This window comes from Montipora foliosa, chromosome 13, assembly GCF_036669935.1.
Source record: "Montipora foliosa isolate CH-2021 chromosome 13, ASM3666993v2, whole genome shotgun sequence".
NCBI classification, from domain to species: Eukaryota; Metazoa; Cnidaria; class Anthozoa; order Scleractinia; family Acroporidae; genus Montipora; species Montipora foliosa.
Window position 1 is genome coordinate 25,737,977 of NC_090881.1, and position 23,879 is coordinate 25,761,855.

Below are 23,879 nucleotides of genomic sequence, written 5' to 3' on the forward strand. Positions count from 1 at the left end.
GGTGCGTAGATTCCCGAAATTCCGTCTGTCATCAAGAAAGATCTTTAATTATTGAAAGAAGGCTTGTTCAGATGCTGGCGAGAACACAAGCAAGAAATTTAAACTGACAGCTAGCAAGACGACAAAAAGAAATTTCTCAAACTTCCGCTCTATATTGATGAACAGAGTTTAAAGCATGACCTGGGAAACACAACATGAAAATGAGCAAAGACACAAGGACAGAATTGAGGAAGTTTCCTAGAGCTTGCTCGTCCATTTTTTAGCCTCTAACTTGTACCGAATGCCTAGTCATCTACTGTCTTATTTTGTGACGGCGACATTTTTTCCCGAGGTATTCATTGTCATCGTCTCACAGATTCTCCACCACGTTTTTCGTTGAGAACTCTTACTCTTCTCCGGCCGTCTCTTGAGATTTGCCAAGGCTGCCTTAAAGTACCATCTTTGGTCTAGGTGTGCGAGAGCGCACCACACGTACTGCTAAAGCTAAGATAACAGACTGAAACCTCCTTGAGCCCGTTAAAAAGATGCATATAAAAGAGAAGGTAGACAAGGTAAAGAGAATAAAAAATGAAAGAGTTTAGTCGCCAAACGTCAACCATTTTCGGATCTTCTTTCAGTTTTGTGTCAGTGTGGCTTCGCTTCGGTTTCTTCTTTCTCCTTTGCTCTTTCTCGCTCTACTTTGTTCGTCTTTTTACCTCTTTTAGTTATGCTTCATTCATTTTCGCTCAAGTCTGTTTATCATCGTCCCTCTTCCAAAGTTATAGTATTTCTTCGTTCTCCCCTAGGTTTTTTCCGTTCTACTTCCGCGTCATCGCTCTTAAGTAACTAACTTTCGTCTTCTGAGTCTAACATGGTTTTTCTTATTTGTCGATCAGTTTACTTAATTGCTTTAGTTCTTCATGAGTTTTTCTTTGTCTTTGTTCTTCAATGCTGTTCTTTTCTTATGGGTATTTCTTTTTTCACTATACTTAATTGGGCTTGTTCTTCGATGGTACTCCACGGTTCCATTTATTCGACCTTTTTTCAGCTTTTTCCTCGTTGATTTTATGTTTACTTTTACTTCAATTCTTGTCTGTCAGGCGTATGATCTTCAGTTTTCATCGGACAATGACTTCTTCCTTTTACGGACATCTTCAGCTATGTACTTAACGCTATCATCACAAATCTCTGTTCTTACTGAATGCGCGCGACCAGTTCACGGGATACTAGTCATCCCGAAAACTCCCGCACCGCTTTACAGAAACAGTCGAACTTCTTAGACTAGATGTTTAGATAGATAAATAGATAGATACTTTATTATAATCACATTGCAACCTCACGGTTGAATTACGCAATTATTTACAATGTAAAATTATAAATACAAAAGATACAATAAAAATGGAATCTAAATCCTATGAGTACAATTGGATGAGTTATAAATCATTACGATAAAATTACTATTTTCTGTGCTTCTTTGATTGAATTATGTATACTACCTTTTAAGTTTTGTTTAACTTAATTTCTATTTTACATTAAAGAACAAACCGTTCGCGACCAGCTCATCTGATAAAAATCAATTGAGCTCCCGCCTCTTTTCAGAACAACAGTTAAAGTTACAGTTTACCCACCCCTCGCTCCCAAAAAACCCACCCCGGGGAAAGAAAATGGCTTGGACAAAATTCACGAAAGTTTTGTTATCAATATTAAGCTACTTGTATCATAAACGCGCAAAAAAATGTTAAAGGCATAATCAAATACTTTAAAAGACCTATCAGCCTAAGTTGAAAAACTGAGAAGAAGCTATGAGCCTACAACACCGGATAGAAATAAAGTATCTGTAGCGAATGAGTCATCACACAAATCTGGGAAAAGCGTCGGAATGAAAATGTCACGGTATCGAAGAAAGCTATAAGTCTAAAACACCAGATAAAATACATCCGTCAATCCATGAAGAAAAAGACGACTATATGTGAATCTCGCACACAAAAGTCCGTCGGCGATCCGTGAAAAAAGACGAAACGTTATGCATTTCGCAAAAGGCCGGTTGATCCATGAAGAAAAAAATGTCTTAAGATGCACTTCGCAAAAACCGTCCGTCGATCCGTGAAGAAAAAAGACGAGTCGATGATGTGTTCAACTTGAACTCGCGGAAAAAAATTCCTTCTCTCGGTGAAAAAAATCAGTATTGTAATGAGCAAATAGCAAGCATGTAAACTTAGCTCAAAGATGGCTGAGTTTACATCAAATAAAATAATTAAGTTCATTCCAAGGCCTCTTTCTTTACCGAGAGAGATCCTGGGTTTGAGTTCTCTGATTTACTTATAATAGCAAGTTCTGTATTTCTGCTTAAACGCTGAAGAACAATAAAAAGAATTTAAGCTCTCACCTTTGACTTGAAATGCAGGTGCTACTAAACTGCCAGTACATAAATTTATTATACCCATTTACGTCCCAACACTTAGCTTTTCAAACCAATTGGAAAAACTGCTGAGTTTCACCAATTGGCTTGAAGAACCAGTATACAGCGTTTAAGCATGTGGTATCTGAATGGACTTAGGCTGGCTCGCCCTAGTGGCAGAGAAAGTTCTGCCACTAGGCTGAGCCATCAGAAGACGATATTGTACGACACTGTAGCGGAAATAATGTTCAAGTTAAAGATGCTTAAAATGCAAACAAAAAAATCAACCGTTTCCCTAACTAAATATTTAGGAAGGGTCAAAATCCGCCAGATAACCAAAGCAAACCTGATAAATAATGAGCCGAAAACAATGTGAAGAACTAGCCTCAGGTCCATTCAGTGATTAATTAATTACAAATTACCCCCCTTAACTATCCCATCCCCAATCAATAAAAAAAGGTAAAATGAGTACGATACCAAGACCATACAGGTCTTCGACGAGAGGTGGCTCTCGGAATTTTCTGTCATCGTTCATCGGAGCTTGGAGAGAGGTTGCACCAGGTCATACAAGTTACATAGATATGCACAAGGAGGTAAATGAAATAGCTCTATTTTCCTGGGGCAAAAAAAAGTTGAGTTAACACATGAAAAATTTTACTGAGAATCTTGCCCTTGAAGTAAAAAAAAAAAAAAAAAACCAGGGGGCGGCTCCTGAAAGGTGTAATAACTCTATTCCAGGAATAAATGTGCCTTATTCCAGGAATAGCTATATCCCCGGAATAAATTCTGTTGTGTTAGAATAGCAGATTTATCCCTGGAATAACTGTTATGCCTGGTATAATTTATTCCTCCTTCCGGGAATCGGCCCCAGATGAAAGAAAACCGAACAAATTATGCTTAAGAGGAATGCCGCAATAAAATGCCGTTTTGAATCATTTGCGACAAATAAAGCTAGCTAAGAATAGTTCGGACGTTGAAAATAGCAGTAAAAGACTGGTTAGAATTTGAATCATAGTTTTAAGTCGGTGACCTGAGCGACCAATATATTGTTTGAGGCTTCTTTCACGGTCCCAAATTAGGGAGATAAGCAAGTAATAAATTTATCTGTCGAAATGCCAATGTATCCTCAATCTTTTTAGCAAAATAAGCCGTTGTTTTCCCTAATTAACGCTGTCACAGCTGAATGCACAAGTACCAAAGTCCATCGCGAAAAACTATTAAAACACTAGTTCGCCTTGATAAAATTTAAACTGTGTCGGTTATTCTAAACAAATTCAGAAAACACGAACTATTATAAACGAGCTCTTGACTAATAAGATCTTTGGGGTTAAAAATGAGCGTCCTTCAATTTGTACTTTGACCTTTTGGATCGAGGAAAATAATGATTCTTCAACAGCAAATATAAACACAACCAACTCTAGCTTACGGCTTTAGGAGAAGTAAAGAATCCATGAATAATTTTGTTCCAGGATTCAAACGTAAAAGTTTGAGTACATAAATTTTCCTTCGACTACTTGACGGTAAAAAAGCGGGAAAACTTTGACAAAGGAGTTGCTCAAAGCGAACGAAAATTTTCTTAAAAGGTATTTCTCGAAAATCAACTAAACGCTCACTGAGAAAGTTTTAACAACACTAAATTAAAGTTAAAGTTAATCTTTTTCGAAACATTTTGTTCCTTTTTAAATGGCAACACGTTGAAGAAATGTTCATGGATCACTGATACAAAACAAAGACGTTTCCTAACGGTCGGGTTTAAAATGCTACAGAAGCTTAAAGATATGCTCCGAGTTAATTAAATTAAATTGAAAGGAAATTTACCTTTGCTTGATAACTCCAAATTATTTGGAAAACTCTCCGTTTGCCATTTAATAACGCGACTGTCCACGCGAAGAGTTCCTGTTCCTTTACTTGCTTCTCACCACTAAAGTTGGCCTTGTTAATGTTTTTGTAACTTTTAACGCCTTTTTGTACCATGGGTTCTTGTCCGTGGTGAGAAGGCTTCCTCCTGATTGAAAAAATACCAAAAAAATTAAACTGAGACTTATTTTGACTCAACTAGCATAAATTACAATTTACAGCAACAACGCACTCGGCGAGCGCTAACGACTGCAAACATTTGGGCGAGAATTACTTACCATGAAGCAGCATTATTGTTTTCAATGGAAACTCTTCGTCTTGAATTCTCTGCAGCTTTTTTTAGTCACATGTTGAGTTTTTTTTTTTGGCCAAAAAGAGGTTTTGTGTCAAATTCAAAGACGTGAAAACATGACTGACCCGCCTGCTCACACCCCAAAAGTGAAAATTTTAAAACTTGAACGGAGTGAAAATGGCGCGAATTTTGCACCCGCTTCCGAATTCTTTTATTTCATTGGTTTAAGGAGAATGAAGAGTCCCATTGGTTGGATGAATGACACCTGTCATCCGTCAAAACCACGTGGGTTGTTGCAGTCAATTAGGGAGCACGGACCTTTCTTTTTTTAATTAATTTGTTAAAAACAAAACTTTCTGTAATAATTTTAAATACAATTGCACGGATCGAGCGTGGCCGGAGACAATTTGTTGTCCTTTTTTATTTATAGCTAGTTCTACTGCGTTATTTTCATTTAATTTCAGCCAAAAAGCAAACCAGTCATTCTTGTAAACATCAGCGTGACAGTTTTAAAATGTACCCCAAGAGTTCGGTGCACTAAATTGATCTTATGATGATGATCTTTAAAATGTTTGGTGCTCTGGAGACAATTTACAGTAGATTTAGGAAGTGGCTGGGTGTATTAAGGATTTCTTACAAGTAAGAGTGTTCCTATGGCCAACGTGGGCTCCACAGCAGTCACAAATTAGTCTGTTTTTAGAACACCGTTCCCACTGGGGGAAAGAAAGATGACAAGCTAGGACATGGCCGTGCCCCTGATTCCAGTTGCGTATAGACCATCAATGAGCATTCAAAGGGTGAGGCAGAAACAAGAAGGCATTTCGCTAAAAAAAAATCCCTCCCCAAAACTCTGAGGTCACAGGCTAACATTGTTTCGATAATTGAAATACTGGCTTCTTTACTCCGTCAACATAGTGTATGGACACTACATAATATATTGCAATATGGTAGTTTTTTGGTACAAATGTCCTTACAGCATTTTAGCCGAAGCGAACCGGCAGAAAGAAAATCACCTGATCGCATGTTAGCTGCCGAAGTGGATGCCTCTCTCGGGATGCACCAGAATTTTATTCGAGTTACGTTTTAACATAATTTTAAGCCCTATTAGCGAAGGTTGCCAGTACAATTATTTCAATTCCCTCACCTTTTAGCAACACGGTAACACTAGATTGTCCTACAAGGTGATCCCCTTTTTTTTTTCATTTAGCGTCGAATGCGTTTCCTGATATTGGGTCGGTCGGTCTGATTGAAAAAAAAAACCTAAAAGAAAATCGCAAGTAGTCTCGGAATCGGAGGCCTGCCACGCCAGCATTATTGCTGCGGAGCTTGGAAAACAACAAGACGTGAACTCAAAATCAATATGGCGATTGTCATTGTAAAATTAAGACATGGTGAAAAGGATCAACAACCAAAACCCCTATGCGACATAAAAATGGCTTAACTATGTCATTACATTTTTTTTGAAAATGGCAAAAATTTGGGTCCTTCGGACGACGAAAAGAGGATGGCCCTAGTGCAAAAACACTAACCTCTAATACCGGTAGATTACTTTGGAAGATGTGGATACCAAGGGTGCGAGCCATCTAAGAGGGTGGGAGTCAATAAAACGAAAACTGGCAACTTGGAGGGTAAAAGGGAGGTGTGGCCTTGTATGCTTTCCACAGACAGTGCACGTAAAGAGAGGGAAAACAATCAAGCAGAGACTGATCGCCAGTCTTTTCCAAACCCAAAAAGTGAGCGAGGAAGTCTTTCCCATCATCTAGCCTGCAAGCGAGCTCTTCCGTTGAAAGTAGCGTGCGGTCAAAATATAGGGGCTTGGTCACTGCTTGCAGGTTATTTCATCACCCACAGGCACCCCAAGCTTACAATGCAATTTTTGCAATGCATAACTATTACATGTGACAAGAGAATTTCTTGCAATAAACTTTCACTACCTCTGTTTTTTGTCGATTCACAACCTGAAATATGTTGTTCACTTCTCTTTTGTGTCGATTCATAAGCCATTGTCGATATAGTGAAATCAGTACTCGTTTATACCCTACTAAGCCATTTTAAGGCCTTTTTTTTTTCGATAATTTCACTATATCGACAAAAAGGCCTTAAAATGACTTTTGAATCAACACAAAACAGAGGTGAACAACATATTTGACGTAGGGAAAGTTTATTGCAAGAAAAAGACATCTTTTTTTTTTCACCTTAACTTAATTGTTAACTCTTTTCACTATTAAGCTCTATTATTACATAATAGTTATCCATTGCAAAATCGCATTGTGAGCTTGGGGGACCTGTGCATCACCCTGCCAGGTTATGTTTGGAAGATGTAGGGATGAGGCCATAATTCAAGCAGGCCACTTCCATAGAGAAGACTAGTCTTGCTCTTTACAACTGAATGACCAAAAATGTTGGATGTGAACAAGTTTTATAATTTTTTACCATAAAGGCATACATCAGCAGGGTTTAAGGAAGGTCTCTGATCAAGTAAGGGATAAAAAAATGTGGAATTCTTCCAAATTTCAAGTGAAAAAGATTCAATTTGGAACAGTAGCTTGTGCTACAGAAATACATCAAAGGAAACAGCAAGTATCATTCACTTAACCACACATTTATTGTTCTTGTGTTATCACAAAGTACCGGTATTAAATTGTTTCCTATTATCATTAGCTCTAAGTAATCGTTTAAGAAAATTCCTACCTAAGATTTGAATTCAATGTACATTGTAGACTGTATATTGTAGTACGTATATAACCGAACTTATTATATACTTAACAAAATATCACATTTCTGATCGGCCAATAATGAAGGCATAAGTAGGTAATAGAGTGTAATATGGTTGCTATAGAAACAAAGAGATGGAGTGATTTTGTTGAGTTTGTAATAAACAAAAAATCGTATGCATTTTGTTGTGTATTTCGTGATCTATGGTCACTTGTGATGTTTTGAAAGTTCTCAAATTGCACTCCCAATTTGGAGAACGTTCAGAATATCACTCGTGCTCAACAAATCATGAAATGCACTCGCGTTCATAAGATTTCCTATACTAAGAAACTTAGATTGAAATTAATGTTATGACTATGATACAAATACACTGAAGTTCTCACTTCTATACAATTTGGTATTTACACAATACCTAATAATGCTCTGCAGTCTATTAGGTGTATTTTGTCAGACCCCCAAATCTTTCTGCTGTCAACACTGGACAAAGCAGAATCGATATATAGGTGCTTACCATTTAGCCAAAAAATCCGGAAATTTCGGTTTGACGTCAAATGGAAAGGCAATTTTCCGGAAAATCTTTTCGGAAATTGTGGACAACCTCCAGAGATAGTCCTCTTTTTCCGTTCGGAACAGAATTCGCGAAATGATCTTACCATTTGTGAGAATCCTTTCGTTTCCAGGCCCTTTCTCAAAAGATCGAGTAAAATATGCGGGATGGAATGCTGTGTGGTAAATGCATGGTAAGCACCATTCTCATCCGGTTCGTCATTAAATTCGGAAAATCGCTTACCTTTATGCAACGATTATTCCATCCGGATTATTTGGCTAAATGGTAAGCACCCATAAGGTCTCTTGGGACTATTTCTAAATGAGTACAAAGCTCTTTCTGGGGGTCATGGGTTAACAACACGAGCCATGAAAATAGCATTTAATTGAAACATTGATATTGAGTGTTCTTGAGTCTGTACTTTTTGCACATGTTCCCAGGCTCTTCAGATCTGAGCTGCACATATATTGATATATGTGAAGTCCGCCAGATGTCAAAATCTAACTTCAAAAATAATGTTGATGATATCCTCTTCCAAAGACTGCTAAAATATGATGATTACATTGATGTTTCGATAATATTGGCAAATTTTGACTCCTTAGTTTAGTATGTCATGTAGTTAAAAAATTATTTATTCCATTTAAATTACTTTTTTCATGTTTATTTATGTTATACTGTACAAGTTTTAAGCTGTTCTCCATTGCACTAACTGTATTCTAAAACTATTTTATTTTAATTTATGTATTTACTTATTTATTTATTTTTATGTGAATGTGTAGTTATGTATTTGTAACCATTTTATCTGGAATATATTTGTAAGCAATGCTCACCTCAACTAGCTATTGCTAACTGCGAGCATTGCATAGCTTTGTGATTATTTTATGCAAAATACATAATAAAAACTGAAACTGAACTGAAACTGAACTGAAACTGAACACAATTCCAGGTCTGATGTTCATGGTTTTCATGTGATCACATACAAAGTGATGACCATATTTATCTCTAGAAACGATTAAGCAGATGATTCTGAGCAACTGTGTGATCAAGCCTGCAGTCTGATATCCACACACCCTAGCTTGGATTGATGTTTGTGGCTGTGCAGACACTTGGCTTCCCTAAAAAGTATACGTTTTCCGGGAAGTAAGTGCTGGAGAATAGATGGGCTCCATCCAATGAAGTACAAGGAAAACAAAAGCAACCAGAGCAAAGATACAGAGAAATACAAACAAAAATGTTCTTGGTATGATTAGTTCATCAACCTCAATCTGTGCATGAAGAAATAAAGAGTGAGAAAGTTAAAACAATTAAATATCTGCACACACACACAAATACTTCCTGGAATAGACTATTTTACAGTTGCAAGGAAGGGTTATGTTTTTGCAAGCGTTGGCCATGTAGCACTTACATTTCAACAGACTTAACTGATTAGAGTGTAATGTGAAGTGCTAGGTTCCTACTTGATATGAACCATGAGAGTGTTAGCCCTACTAATGCAAATGTTCCCACACAAGCACAGAGAAAAACTCTGACCACCCTGGTCATAGTTTTTCTCTGCATGTCCTTGTGTGGGCCCATTTCCATTAGTAGGGCAAACACTCATGTGGTTCATATTGGGTAGAAAACAAGCACTTCACATTACACTCTAATCAGTTAAGTCCATTTTACAGTTGCAGCTGAGTTACCTGGCTTAAGAAAGGAAGCAAGGCGGCCGGTGACCCTGCTTTTGATACAATCCTTTGTGCTTTTCAAATGCTAAAGTAGACTAGCCTATTATAATTACAATAACACAATTTACATGATAAAAGCAGTGAGTTCTGTATCAATATAAGGTCACCGGCAGCCTCGCATTCATTCATGGGCTAGGTCACTAAGCAAACAACTGCAACTGGCCCATTGGCTTTCCAGACAGTTGAGGGTAGGATTAGAGGGGATCCACCGTTAAACCTCCTTCCCCGGGTTGCTCAACGATTTCGATAAAAAAATTGGATCTCCTAATCAGTTTTCACATACCTTTTTGACCAAATCACCTGCAAGCTCTTCCTCCTTTGTTTTTCGTGGCCAGAATATTAAAGTCAGCGTGAGGACAACAAGTAGCAGAAATATTCCCACAACACCATTTCTAAAAGAAAGTGATTGAGGTGGCACCCACGCTTTTAATTTAGGCAAATGAAGTGATTCTAAAGATAAAAATCCACTTTTGTTGCAAACGGAACGTTGGACTTACTTTAGTGGTCCTTCGGCTCTTGACAGCGCCACGCACCCGACAATACCTAATGTCCAGAATATAAGCACTAAGAGGACCCCAACCCCCATTCCTGCTACCAAAGCCATCCTGAAAAGATACCATCAGTGATCACACCTTCTGTACGACTGTTCACAAAGTACGAAGGAACGCCATATTATTTGTACAAGAGATCTCGTGTAATGATCACTATGTGTCTACACGACACAACTGACCAGTGGCAACCTCTCGTTCCCAGGGTATCTCTCAATGGAGGCAGAGAAGAGAGACCCTGGGAACGAGGTTGCATGCAAGAAGACGGGGTGGGGGGAGGGGTTGGGGATAGGGGGTAATGAATTAGACGAGAGAAAGAAAAAGCAGTTGTATTTTATTCTTTACCTTTTTTTCACAATGAAATAGTGTCTAACAACTTTACAAAAAAATTCATCGGAGCTTATCGACATTTAGTATAATTTATTTAAGTTTCAAAGGGTGACAAAACAGAGAAAAGCTCTGTGAGCCCTTAAATAATGCAATCCTTGCATATGCCAGCATATATCAGTGTGGAGTTTCAAATTGTTGTCTCTGTTGCTACCCTAACCTGTGTGCCCTTGCTTCGTTTCGTTAATACGTAGATATTACAGCAACCTATGTTCACGACTGGTCAATAATATTAAAACATTTCAAGGCCAAAAATTTTATAAATTAATGCTTAACTGTTGACCTAGCTCTGATCGGCTGGCTAAAAAAGTGAGCCTGTGTAGATGTAAGAAGAGTGAATAAACCAAGTCTATTCTATTAAGTCAGTTCAAACCAAATGGAAGAAGTTGGAAATGCCCAACTAAATACCCGTTAACCTATAAGCATATGAATAACATATGCAGTTAACAAGCTTCATTTTTGAAACTTGAAAACCTATGAGAAAACGAAAGTGAACGGGCATTCTGAAATCCAAACAAATGGCTTACATTCAATACTATGGGAATAAAAATAATACAATTAATTCAATGAAAAGACTTTGCAAAAAAGGTTGAAGAGCCTATCATTATTAAATAGCAAAAGTAGAACAAAACAATCAATAATTTTCAAAAGGTTCACTAACATATAGAAGATCCAGCATAGGCTATTTTAAACAGAATTAAAAGTTATGTTCTATGGGCGGGGTCTCTGTCATGGTCCTTATGTTGCAGTATCAGATTTGCCAATGAGTATGTAGAGGCCCTACCCCTGACAGGGGGGGATCCCGTGTTGCTTGTCCATTACAGCTGTATGTTGACAAACATTACCGGTACTTATAAAGCATCAACGTAACAAGTCTTGATCTCTTCTTAGGATTTATGGAGGTGAACAGGTGTGCTGCAAGTCTGCTGGATGTCACCTTTGTGAAGAGTACATCGATATTGCAACCAAGAAAGTAGAATTTTGTTACACAAGAGCCACCTCAAAATGATGATTAATTTCCACCAAGGGAACCCTATCGTGATCTTGATTGAAACTCTTATATGTCAATTGTACATGAGAAGTTTAAATCAGTTATCTCTGTGCTGAAAAACGTATTAATGAGTTAGGTATCAACATCTTCTGAAAGTGTGTGTGATGGAGTAAAAAGCTGGTCAGCCTTCTTGTTTATGAAGAATACAAGTCCAAATGAGAGGAAAGTTATGATTAATCCTGCAGCCAGCGTGACACCCTGAAACAGAAAAAAGTTATGACAGTAACAATTAACAGCTATCTATAAACAACCCAAAATATCAATAAATAAATAAATTAATAAAATAATGGACAATGGTTCACTGGCCATAAGATAATTAGCAATTATTGAATGAGGCTGAGTAGGATATGAAGAATTCTGCAGGTCGAGGAGGGTGTTATCCACCAAGGCCGAAGGCATAGGTGGATAACATCCTCCGAGATCTGCAGAATTTTTCAGATTCTATGAAAGCCGAATTCAATAATTGCTTTATTATTCGTTCAAAATATTTTCTTCGCTCAAACTTCTAAACCTACCCGCAGCCATTTTTCTGCTCAACAAAAACAACACAATCTCGTCTCCAGCTTTTTTCGGTCAACGGTTCAATAATTTGCAGCGGGCTGCACTTTTGACATCATTTTGACGTCATCGGTTCAATAATCTGCAGCGGGCTGCACTTTTGACGTCATTGATTCAATATGACGAAGTTTCTTTCCAAATGTGGTGAACGGCAGCTGGTTATGGTGAATTATGCGTGTGGTTTTAACCAATCAGAAACAGGGAAATATTTTGAATGAATAATAACAATAATTATCGTCTTGCCCTTTCTCTTAAAACAATAATATTCATATTCACACTTCAAATACCAGTATAAGATATTTCTTATATTGTCCACCACAAATAAAGGTTTGTGCTAGTGAAAAAAAAAAAAAATTTGGGGAAAGTGTATGGTATTTTACCAATTGTACATGTTCATGAGGTTTTTGTTTCTCATAATGGGTTATTGTTAGACTATCTTTGGACTGGAGTAGTGTACTGTACACTGTAGCTTGACTACAAGTTCAAGCTTTCACAACTGTTTTGTGGGTCATAAATTTTGTTGATGCCGAAACATAAGTTAAGGTTCACACTGAGACCAGGTTGACAATGAGACATACCGGTGGTTAAAGATAAGATTGACCTCTTGCTAACAAGCACGAGGCCGTACTGGAGAATATTGGCCTGAGGTTGTGGCAGTGTGCTTGGTCCTTACAAAAATGACCAAGGGCCAATATTCCCCAGTACAGACCCGAGTAAGTGAGGTTAGTAAGTTGTTTATTATATAGTGTATGGCATTGTTTCTTTGAGCGATTTAACCTGAGAATTGCTTGCCATATAATAAGAGATGTTCCAAAATTTATTAAGGTTCAAAATCATATAATACATACTTCCAACTGAGGGCTGGCGATAAGAAAAAGCCGTACAGTCAGATCATTGCCCCATCTGAAAGAAGAGGGTGAAAGATAGTTTAAAGAAAAAAAACAATAATAAAAATTAGCACAGTGACTGTACACTTGTCAGACATCACCTTCTTTTTCTCCAACTATAGCATCTGCAATTGATCAAACTTTAGAAACCCATATTCCAAACTACAGTCAGTGATCATAAAATAATATTGTTTATATCCTGTAATTTAAATGTAATTCTGTTTCCTCAATGAAGAGTGAAAAACTCAAAGTGGATACCTAAAATTATTCGGAGAAAACATGTAATGTAAATGACACTGCAGTTTCTTACAACTTAAACAGATATTAAATTTTTATTCAGATTAACTGTGAGAAGCCTCTCAATCAAAAGCATAGTTTTCATTACTTTACTTACACGCTTTCGGCCCAAGTTGAGTACTCAGTTGAATCATACTTTTGTAACACGAATGCAGGGGAGACAGCCGGTGAGTAAAAGACTGACCCACTCACACAGATACCATCACTCCCTGAATCCTTTCCTTGCATATCAGCTTTAACAACACCCTGTTATTTGAGAACAATTACATCAAACTAAGTAATCATATTAATATATAATTTAAAAAAAATTGGATTTACATGCAATTCTCAGCGTTTCTAGTGGGATGCATATGAGAGCATAGTCAAGTAGTCAATTTGATCCAAACAACGCATTAGTCAATGCAGCAGCTGGCATGTAACCATGATGTCACTGACATATTGGATGACACAAGACCAATGTGTTAACCAAGGCATTGCTTGGGATCAATGGAGAAGTTTTAATTTCCCACTTTCTGATGTACATGACCTGGAAATGTCATCAGTTTGTAATGCTTGGGCAGTAAAATCAGTCAGTTTAAAGGCAACAGGCAGTAATGAAATTCAAAATAAAAGTCTATCAGTTGAGCATTTCCATCTCAAAAGAGAAAAATTTTAATTTTTAAACTAACTAAAAAGCTGTGGAGTTTAGCACCATAAACTATCCATCTCAAACTATAAAAACCAAGGGACTCTGATTTGCATTGTTGAGCCTTCTTGAAAATGTCTCAAAATTATCATGCTTAAGGAAGGTGCCTACTATTGTCATTGCGCATACGTTCTGCGCATCTCGAGATACTCAGGTTTCCTATCGATGATGCTTGTCAATACAGTGATATTTTTGCGTGGTTTAAAACTATCAAGAGAAAGTAGATCTTAGTAACTACTCTTGGTATCCAAAAAGAAAATTGGGGGTAATCATGCATTTTTGAGAGATACTTAAGCTTCAATTTGAGAAAGACTGCCATTCATTGCTTTGTATTTTAAAGCTTTTTACAAATATTATCTTTGAAAAATGCACGGTTACCCCCAATTTTCTTTTTGGATTTCAATAACAATTGTTAAGATCTACATTTGCTGCACAATCATAAACCGGGGCAAAAATATCTTTGAATTAGTAGGCACCGTCCTTAAAAGCAAAACAGTGCAGTATGCTTTTCTCATACAATGCTAACACAAGAAACAATGGCGCTAATGATAAAATTATGATAAGATCAAAAGGGTAAACCTTTCATTCGCAAGAGTGACACTTGTAGATTTTACTCCGTCTAGCGCCAGACGGAAAGGATTAACATTATCTACAGTGTAGGTCCTCTCAAAACTTCTCCAAAATCGTCCCAAATACATCATGTTGTTTTCAGAACCGTTTCGTTGAAATTTGAGTCTATTATTGGCTTTGAAAGACAGGAAAAGTGGTACAACTTCGATCCAAAACTGAGCAGCAAAGAGGAATGGGTTCGCCACTGGGCTGTCACAAATAGTTCTTGAAAACAGTGATGCAAATAAATTTGTGACGCCAACCCAGAATTGAATCCATTCCCCTTAACTGCTCGGTTACAGAAGCATATGAAACTCTTTTCCTTGGAAGAAAGCTGGGGATTTTAGGACCCCAATTTTATCCCCAAATGTGGACAAAAATAAGATCGAAGTTGCACGCATGGGAAAATGCACGAACTAAAGAATACGTGGAAGACGCAAGCGGAGAAGGAGAGCAAGAGCGTTCGTTTGGAGAAAAAGGATGCCATGAATTGAGTGAGATGGAGAGTGGAGTTAGAAAGATTGCTGACAAAGTGGGGTAAATCCAGCCACCCCTATTTACGGGCCGGGATAAACCCGGATCAAAATTGGACAGATGATTGATGATGATATGTTACATCCAAATACTAAAAATCCCCAGCTCTGAACCAGGTCATGAGCTTCTGTCAGTGATTGATCAAAGTATGACCATTTTTTCCATCTTTCAAAGCCAATAAAAAGGGGAAATTTCAATGAAAAGGTTCCAAAAACTACACAAATATATATTTGAGGACAATTTCAGACAATAAATTAATAATTATTGAAAAAGTTTGTTGAAGTGATAGGCACTTTAACTAGTGAGAACAATGTGCAAGCCAGCAAGCCATGCAACTCATGCAAGTCATGGCTGCAAGTCGTGCAAGCCAACGTGCATGCCATGCGAGTCAACATGCTAACCGTTTTAAAATGGATGCTTAAACTTAAAAACTGTTTATCATCACTATCTAAAATGGGTGCTTAGACTTACAATGTGAAATTTGCATGGCTTGCATGACTCGCTGGTTAACAAAATGTCCAGCCCCCACTTTAACAGGGCAGCTTCAGCGAGGAAAAGGCTAAAAGCTGGGAAAAATGGACAACATGGTAACACTACACACCTCAGAATCAGAACACTCTTCACTTTTTGGATGCCAGCGGTAGCCAGTGAAGTAAAGCAGAAGGGAATGGATTGTTGTAGTAAATGTGTTAAATACTTTATTCACACTGACATAACGTGGAAATGACTTTTCATCTGCAAAGTTAGCAAGTTATTATCATAATTAGTTTTGATTCATGGACAAGCTGTGGACTGAAAATAAATGAAAGGCTCTGAGTCCAGAGGGATATCAAGGCTTTAAAATCGTGTGTGATTCATTGACCCATTGACCCCTGGGAGTGAGACTTTAACAGATTTTACTCTGTCTAACACCAGGCAATTTTAATCGTCAACTGTAGCAGTCCTGGTCAGTCTGAGGAGTGAATGAGTTCACAAACAATAAGCAAAGAGGAGGTTAGCTGCCTGTGATATCTACATTTATTTATTTATTTATTTAATCACTTTCACCACAACAGAGAAACAGGCTGTGGTGGGGGTCGCACAACAGAGCGAGGCACATGCAAGGGTTCCCATATTTAATAATGTCCACCTATTCATGAGAACCTTCATTAGAAAGAAGGAACCTATAACACTAAAGTATCACTGGAAAGAAGTAATAATGCCCCCCTTCCCCTTTCAAATAATGTTATTGGAAAGGGAAAGGGTGCACGCACAGTGCATGCATCTCCAAGCCATCCACTCTCTACTTGTGACCCATCAAGCCTTCTTTGTCATCACTTCCCTTTAATTGCATTTAACATACATTTACATGTAACTATTTAGAGGGCATGTCTTTTGTAGTTCTTGGTTCTTGGACTTCAAATGTAAACTTTCTTGAAAACCCTTGGACTAAATTAACTTTGATCCTTTTAAGGCCACTTTCTTTCATTTTAGTACTTTCTTCAGTTCAACAAAATCACATGATACAGTTCTGGTTATTTGTTCTGCTGGAGACCTAAAGAATATTTTATGGAAAAAAAGTTAAAACTTACAAGTTTTTAGACTCTTCCAAGTTTCTTTTGTAAACACTTCCCTATAAAGAGGACAGTTGGAGCGGATAAAAAAGCAGTACGCCAGATGTCCAATCTAATAGAAAATGAAAACACATTAATAGTAATAACTTATTCTTCTTATTACTTGGTTACCGGTACAAAAACCCACCACCGTTGCATCAACATCAATACCACAGTTTGGTTACCCGGTGCAAAGAGCATGGCTTCTTGAGACACATTACACGCCTTAAACAGGAAAAATGGGTGTTATTATTACTGTAATGTTCACCGGCAATAAAAATAATAGTAATCATTATTACTGACAACAGTGACAAATGCTAGTCTAATAAGCATTCTATTATACTGAAAATTCACTTCACAAGTCAGACACTACTGTTGGAGATCTTCAGATAGGCATCTATCACATTGACTTAATTGTTTTTCATCCACAATAGCAGGTACTCTCATTGATTTCACACTAAGAAATCACCAAACTGTGGAATGGGTTCAAATTGTTATATCGTCACCACACCTACTCTTTGTTGCTGCTCCGCCCATTTTTGTCAAAGAATTAAGTTCGTTTGTGACCCAGATGGTGCACATTACTATCTGGCTCACATACCAACTTACAAATGTAATTCTTCAACGAAAATGGGCGGGGCAGCAACAAAAAGTGGGTGCGGTGATGACATAAAAATTTGAGCCCATTCCACAGTTCGGTGATTTTTGTAGTAAAATGAACTAGCGGGCAGCTGGCCAAACCATTGTGAGTGACTTTTACTGGTATTTTCCTTATTCTGCCAAAAAGCAGCCACATTTGGACCAGTATAAAGAACATACTGTAAACTCTCTAGTAAATAACTGACAGTGTAAGATGAATACAGGGAATGACCAAATCCACCTACAAGGCATTTTCAGACATTTTTTGTCAGTAATCTTTAAGGGAGGGGACATACACTGCACATGTGGTTTTGACTGGTTAACCCACTGACCCCTCAGTCGCCCTAGGATACCTCAAGTTGACGAGTAAGTATCATCCCCAGGGGTCAATGGGTTAATAAACATTAAATTGCACATTAATACTCACAACTGCCTCAGTATCATTGTCAACTTTAATATCATATTTTGGGGCCTGATCATCATTAGCTAGCTTGTATAGTGCGGTAGCTACAGTCACTGCAACCTTGGCAAGTTTCTGTCAGAAGAAAAATATAGCAGAGCATGTAACTGCGAAAAAAAAGCAGAGGGGATGTACGGTAGTTCCTAGTGTGGTGAAACTGGCCTTTTGGTCTGTACAGTGCTCACTTAAATTGTAAAGCCTGTAGCGAAAAGAAAGCGAGAAGAAAGGAAAGATGGACGGATGGGACAAAACTAAGCAAAGAAGAATGAACAGAGGAATGGATACATGGATGGATGAAGGAATGAAACAATGAACAAGGAAGCAATCCAAAAGACAGATGGATGACCTCAATATCATTTTTCATACTTGATCAAAAAACCCAGCTCTTAAATGATAATTTCAATAGTTACCGGTACATCTAAATATTTACTTTGTGAAATTTTGTGACCAAGTGAAAGTTATTACATGTAACATTCAATAAAAAACTAAGTCAAAGCTCTATCATGCAATTTTCTGACTTTTTAAGGTAATGATTTATTAATGTATTAATTTATTTTCAAGAAAAAAAAATCTTTGAACCATTAATTTTACTACAGTAACTAACCATTGCACTGGGAGGCATGAGTGTGATTCAGGGTACATGCATATAGTATTCAGTTTTATCTACATTGTGTGCCTGTGTACATATTATAATTATTTTATAAACATCAGATAAAACCTGGTACTGTAAAATCATCTAAAGCTCTAGTATTCAAGGTACTACCTTTGTAAAATTTGTTATGAGGTAAACTGTATCATTCTCTTTAGGAAAATTTCCTCCCACTTGGTATAGATCATCAAATCGGCTGTTATAGAATCTGCAAAAACATTCATTTTACATCTCTAAGCTGAGTAATTTAAAAATAATAATAAGTATTATTATTATTAGAAAAAAAGTTGTATTTTCCACTGACTGAGGAACGGATGAAGTGGAAAATGTTTTCTCACATGCCTCTGGGGTCTGGCCCGAGGGACCTTAAGCCACGTGTTCAGTGCTTTAATCAGTTGCTTTTTTTCTGTCTGACTAAATTTCAGAGTGTCAGTTCCCACCCAAGCCTTGACTAATTTGGATATTCTTCATTGAGTTTGTACTCATTTTGTATTGTATACCATGCTAGGTTGTGTTTGGTTGTGAAATAAAATAGTCAGTTGGCGGTGGCCAGCTTGACAAAAGCTCCCAGAGTTGTGTGAGGAATAAAAATTTATCATCAAACACAAACTTCCAGTTTAATTGTGCATTCTTACATAGTTGAACCCAGGGATGACATTTCCCTTGATGGAAAAGTAATTTTAGTCATTCAGGTGAGTGTAGTTTACATCAAAGGATAATTTCTTATTTGTGCCTTTTGCCAGGCTCAAGTAGCCTTCAACAGTCCTTCTCATATCTACTTTCACCCGGAGGATCAATTCCATGAAGACGCCTGGACATTAAAAACAATAATTACCAGTATTACTGTTGAACTATATAAAACAATGTTACTTACTTGTTTGTATATTCCCTGCTATGATCTGTGAGAACAATCCCCGGGATTGTTCTGTTATATCTTAAAAATCTCTGAAACGAAGCTGGTGGAAGTGGTTGCCTTGCAGGCTTCTTGACATTCAATTTGTATTTTTTTGCTGTCATGTTAAGTGTTGTGATGATTTTTTCAACCTTCAAAACGATAATAAAAATATACAGTTACTGTAGCAAACAAAACAACAACAATAAAACTTTATTAATATTTAACAATTAAAAGAAGGACATGTACAACTCGCGTATAGCGTAAGCTAGTCGAGGTGAGTTATGCAGGGAAAAAAAGGGAAAAAGAAGAAAATAAACCAATTTGTAAGCTTCAAATAACAGACTATGAAAAACGACAGGAATAAACTATAAATAAAATACAATCATTAGCATCCAGAGATAAATATAGTTACACAGTTGATTGATAATAAGTAGCTTAATAAACTAAACAAACTAAACAGGCGAAAAGATTGACAGTGAATTGTTACAAAAAGTTATGTAAGATATAAATTAATTTTGGATAGTAAATTGGGTGTCTCAATATAATAATATGTAGCATTAATACAGTTCACTTTCTTAGGGTTTTACAGTGTAGTTGACTAAAAGGATTTGTCACAAGCCCCAACCTGGTGATGCCTACCAATAATCATCTGATCCACAGGGCGAAAAAAACATGCATAAACTCTGAAGCATTTCACCCAATTAACGGCCGTGGATAGTCCATAATATGCCAAAATACATTGTAATGTGTTGAATAAATTATCTAAAAACTGATAATAGGCCATTTTACAGTTGTTTGCTCAGTGACCTAGCCTATGAATGGCTGCGAGGCTGCCAGTGACCCTTGTATTGATACAGACCTCAGTGCTTTTATCATCATTTGAAGTGTGTTGTTGTAATTCTAATTAGTCTACATTAACATTAGAAAAGCACAAAGGTTTGTATCAAAGCAGGGTTACCAGCAGCCTCGCTTCCATTCTTAGGCCAGGTAACTTATAGCCACAACTGTAAAATGGTCTATTCTTTAAGAAAGGACTGTTGAACACCAAATAAATCAAAAATTTACATGTAACATTATTTCCAGTTGTAGCATTGTAGTGCATGCTTTAAGATGTGATGTTCCATTTCTATGGGTGGCAAAGTCCTAAACTATTGTGTGCATTTGGATAGCAAGTTTTCTTTATGAAGGTTATCTTCCTGTGATAGATGTACTGGTATACTTATTAATAAAACTTAAGAGGTAACATTGAACTGATTTCATTACTGTTGAGATATAATAAACAAGACCTCACAGCACCTGGTGCTTAGTGGTAGAGATGGGATCTGAATGGGCCCACAAGGATCCTTCATCATCCAAGAGCCCCAATTGGTTGAGCTCTATGAAGTACTTAATATTTGAAGTCTTCATTTTGAAGGTGCTTCCATTTCCAACCTAAGTTTGACAGAAAAAATCTTAAAGGGACAAAAGTGTGTAATGCTTGTTTGCTATTCAACCATCTCAAAAGTAATCAGTTAATAGACATCCTTTTCAAAGTGAGCAAAGGTAACCATTGAAACATTTAAACTTGTAGAATGATTACGTCTTTGGACAAGATAGACTGCGATCAGTCTCTCTTTTGCTCTGGAATCAATAAAACGAACGAATACAGTTGTACGTTGAAGTTTCGGTGACTGAAGCTGCGGGTCGCAAATACCACAGGTGTTGCAACCAGCAGTTTCAGCCATTTTGAAGTGTCCCTTTAAACAATAATTATTTTAGAGCAAAAGAGAGACTGCTTGCAGTCTAGGGACAAGAAAACTTGAAAGGTGCTGTGACATTCAATATAACTTTACATGGAAGGACCCCTGTGTTCTATCGAAAAGATTGTTCTCTGCCCTGGAAGCATACCCTGATCCACAAAAAATTACTGACTCAGATTAGTCATACTTTAAACAGACATATTAATTTTTGATCTTATCACAATGTCTTCATCAGTCGAGTCAAAGACTCCTTTCTCTACTAGCGACATAATGAATGGGTAAGGGAGTAATAATTATTGCTTTGCATATCAATATGTAAAATCTTTACCTTCCACGTTTGATCGTTGGCAGGAAAGTCATTGCGTTCCATGTCATAAACCATTCTAGATGAACCAATATAATCCCAGCTTTCCTACACATAAACAAGATGTATCTATAATATTTATTACATAGCAGAGATTTAATTCAAGCTTTGAAAAGGTAATTAAGCAGACAGATGTACCTACAATGTGGCTGCACATAATTAAAAATAATTATATTAATTTTCTCTTCTGCACATAAGTTCTTAAATGTAGGTTGCCTCAGTACATGAGCCACACAACATGTACATGTTGTTTTGGAAAACCTATTCAAGATATTTTGTTTACTTAATGTTTTGTGCCTATGACTCGAAAGCCAAAAATTTTCTCCGTTCTTGACTACCACCAATGGTAGGGTAAACAGAATGCTACTCTGTTCATTCAGAACACAAAACAGGATCTAAGGAAACAGATAATTTCCTTCTGCATAATACTGTAGTCCTAGAATATACATACTGAATTGACTGCTTCCCATAGAGGCTTTTCAGGGCCAGTGAAACACAACAAAACGATGGAACAGAACAACAACAACAACAACAACTGTTAAGAGTCCTGACTGGAGGAGGCAAACCAATTGGCTCTTTACAAGTGCAGCTCGGAAGTTGAACGAGGCCCTACCAAAATCAAATTCAATGAGTGGCCAGAGCAGGTCTTAAACCCAGGATCTCGGGGTCTCAAGGCAAGCACCCTAACAACTGGGCCACACTGCCTCAGGCAGCTAAAATGCGTGGCTAAAAATGTGCCTCAGATTTGGATTAATGAAAACCCAAACTTGATGAAAGAACTAACACTGGCACTTTAAATCAATCCTTTAAGTCCTGAGAGTTACCCTTATACATTTTACAGGTGGCTAAATGTAATTTAGCAGTCTTCTCGATAAATGTTCATGACTGCAGGGGCTTGCCTTGCCATGTGGTTGCCTGTGAGCTTTAGTCGCCATATTTGCATTTGCTTGCTTTGCTGGTCTTTGAGGATTACTGCTTTGGATATCTACATGTATTTTGTAAATTTAGTGCCCTGAGCCCTTGCCACCCTCATAGGAGTTGGACCAAGGTACACAAGTATCGGGTTAGGCAAGTATGACTCCACTGAAGTTCCTTCAGTGCGATGGTGCTGGTTGGTGGCCACTTGCAGGGTAGTCTCCTGCTCACAGAGTTGCCATGGAATCCTCGCTACTGTGCTTTGTATTTTTCTTGGGGCTCCCACCAACCTCTCATGGCAACAGTTACCAAGCTCATCTATTGGCGATAAGTTTCATTATGTCTAACGCCAGATGATTTTACTCATCATTGGAGGCCAAAACAGGGATAAATGGGCAAAGTCCTTGTTGTCATTGTTGTCCTCTGACTGTTAAAAATGTTACAGTTAAGATTACATTGTTCCTTTTCATTGAATAATAATTTAACCTGTAACTGTGACTTTAATTATTATTAAATTTTAGATCCAAATGTTTTAGCAAAGAAAAACAGGCCAATAAATTTCTTCCTTTTTTAAAATTCATGTTCATCCTTTTTAACAAAGGAGGTTTACTAAATTCAAATAATGTAATATCACTTTTTCATAATTATACTACAATCAATTATATACATGTACGAATTAAACATAATTATGCCTTGAACAGCAGGTACCATATCCAGTAGGTCAACTTGACTTAAACAAAATAAACTCACCCCTTGGAAAAACACAAACACAATGGGGTTTTTGGGAACTGGAATGGATCCCTGAGAAGATACAAATGCATGAAGTTTACAGGCAAGTCAATGACATGTATTTCCAGTCATTATAAATACATTTGTGGATAGGATACTACAAAAAGCATCTTTAAAAGGGGAACTGAAGGCAAAAAAATAAGCTTGCACTTTCTATTTACATTTTAGACCATGCAAAATAATGTTTCCAACTTTTTCTGGCATACCCATCGTTTTTTCACCTAAAAAAATGTTCCATTCTGATTTTGGGCCATCAGCGTTGTGGCTCAGAATGGAGGAGTCAGCAGTCATTTTGGCAGCTTATGACATATGACATGGGGATGAAATGCGAGAGTGCCCCATATAGAAGCAGTGTTTTGACTGATGTTTGTCATGAATATTGAGTCTGTGAAGAAACATCTGCCATGGACATGGCTGCACAGTTTCCACCACAAAGACACCATTCGGTGTTCCAACTCTGGCATTAAAAATTTTTAGACAACTCTACATCTCCCTCATTTTCTTTCGATTTGGTCGGCTCTTCATTAGGAAGATAAGTTGGTTCAAACTGAAACCGCTGAACACCACTAATTTTGAAAAGAAAACAGCAAAACAACGAAGAAATATCCACAGCAGCACTTGTGTTTACCTTGTTTCATCATTAAGTAAAGTACGATCGTCCGGGTGAGTGTAGTCCTGAGAAGGACTGTTTGAGATGACATTGACTGACATTTCGACAACCTGAGTGGAAGTCATCTTCAGAGTAAAGTGTTTCATCACAGCAGGC

General features: G+C 37.4%; 2 protein-coding genes across 2 annotated transcripts in view; both read right to left on the reverse strand.

Moving 5' to 3' along the window:
- Positions 1-7,109: 7,109 nt before the first annotated feature.
- Positions 7,110-10,215, reverse strand: LOC137982230 (transmembrane protein 218-like). Its single transcript, XM_068829302.1, has 3 exons — positions 10,013-10,215; positions 9,799-9,907; positions 7,110-9,053 (listed from the first exon to the last, which is right to left on the reverse strand). The coding sequence occupies exons 1-3, from the start codon at positions 10,117-10,119 to the stop codon at positions 8,904-8,906; spliced, it is 366 nt and encodes a 121-aa protein (XP_068685403.1). The 5' UTR covers positions 10,120-10,215; the 3' UTR covers positions 7,110-8,903.
- Positions 10,216-10,376: 161 nt separating this feature from the next.
- The window catches only part of LOC137983094 (nicastrin-like), a 26,242-nt gene continuing 12,739 nt past the window's right edge, over positions 10,377-23,879 (reverse strand). Inside the window, exons 11-21 of the mRNA XM_068830279.1 lie at positions 23,075-23,125; positions 21,374-21,457; positions 20,603-20,737; positions 19,286-19,455; positions 18,526-18,619; positions 17,730-17,837; positions 16,643-16,736; positions 15,673-15,806; positions 13,341-13,489; positions 12,908-12,962; positions 10,377-11,699 (exon numbers count right to left, since the gene is read on the reverse strand). Of these exons, the coding sequence (XP_068686380.1) occupies positions 11,574-11,699; positions 12,908-12,962; positions 13,341-13,489; positions 15,673-15,806; positions 16,643-16,736; positions 17,730-17,837; positions 18,526-18,619; positions 19,286-19,455; positions 20,603-20,737; positions 21,374-21,457; positions 23,075-23,125 (1,200 nt within the window). The 3' untranslated portion in view covers positions 10,377-11,573. The remainder of the gene's footprint in view (positions 11,700-12,907; positions 12,963-13,340; positions 13,490-15,672; positions 15,807-16,642; positions 16,737-17,729; positions 17,838-18,525; positions 18,620-19,285; positions 19,456-20,602; positions 20,738-21,373; positions 21,458-23,074; positions 23,126-23,879) is intronic.

What these genes read in the sequence shown, in the direction of transcription:
- LOC137982230 (XM_068829302.1), bottom strand. Translation starts at nt 10,119, where the DNA reads ATGGCTTTGGTAGCAGGAATGGGGGTTGGGGTCCTCTTAGTGCTTATA. An exon ending in AGAGCCGAAGGACCACTAAA is followed by an intron (nt 9,908 to 10,012) that starts GTAAGTCCAACG and finishes ACTTTCTTTTAG; the next exon opens with AAATGGTGTTGTGGGAATAT. An exon ending in CAGGTGATTTGGTCAAAAAG is followed by an intron (nt 9,054 to 9,798) that starts GTATGTGAAAAC and finishes CTTCATGCACAG; the next exon opens with ATTGAGGTTGATGAACTAAT.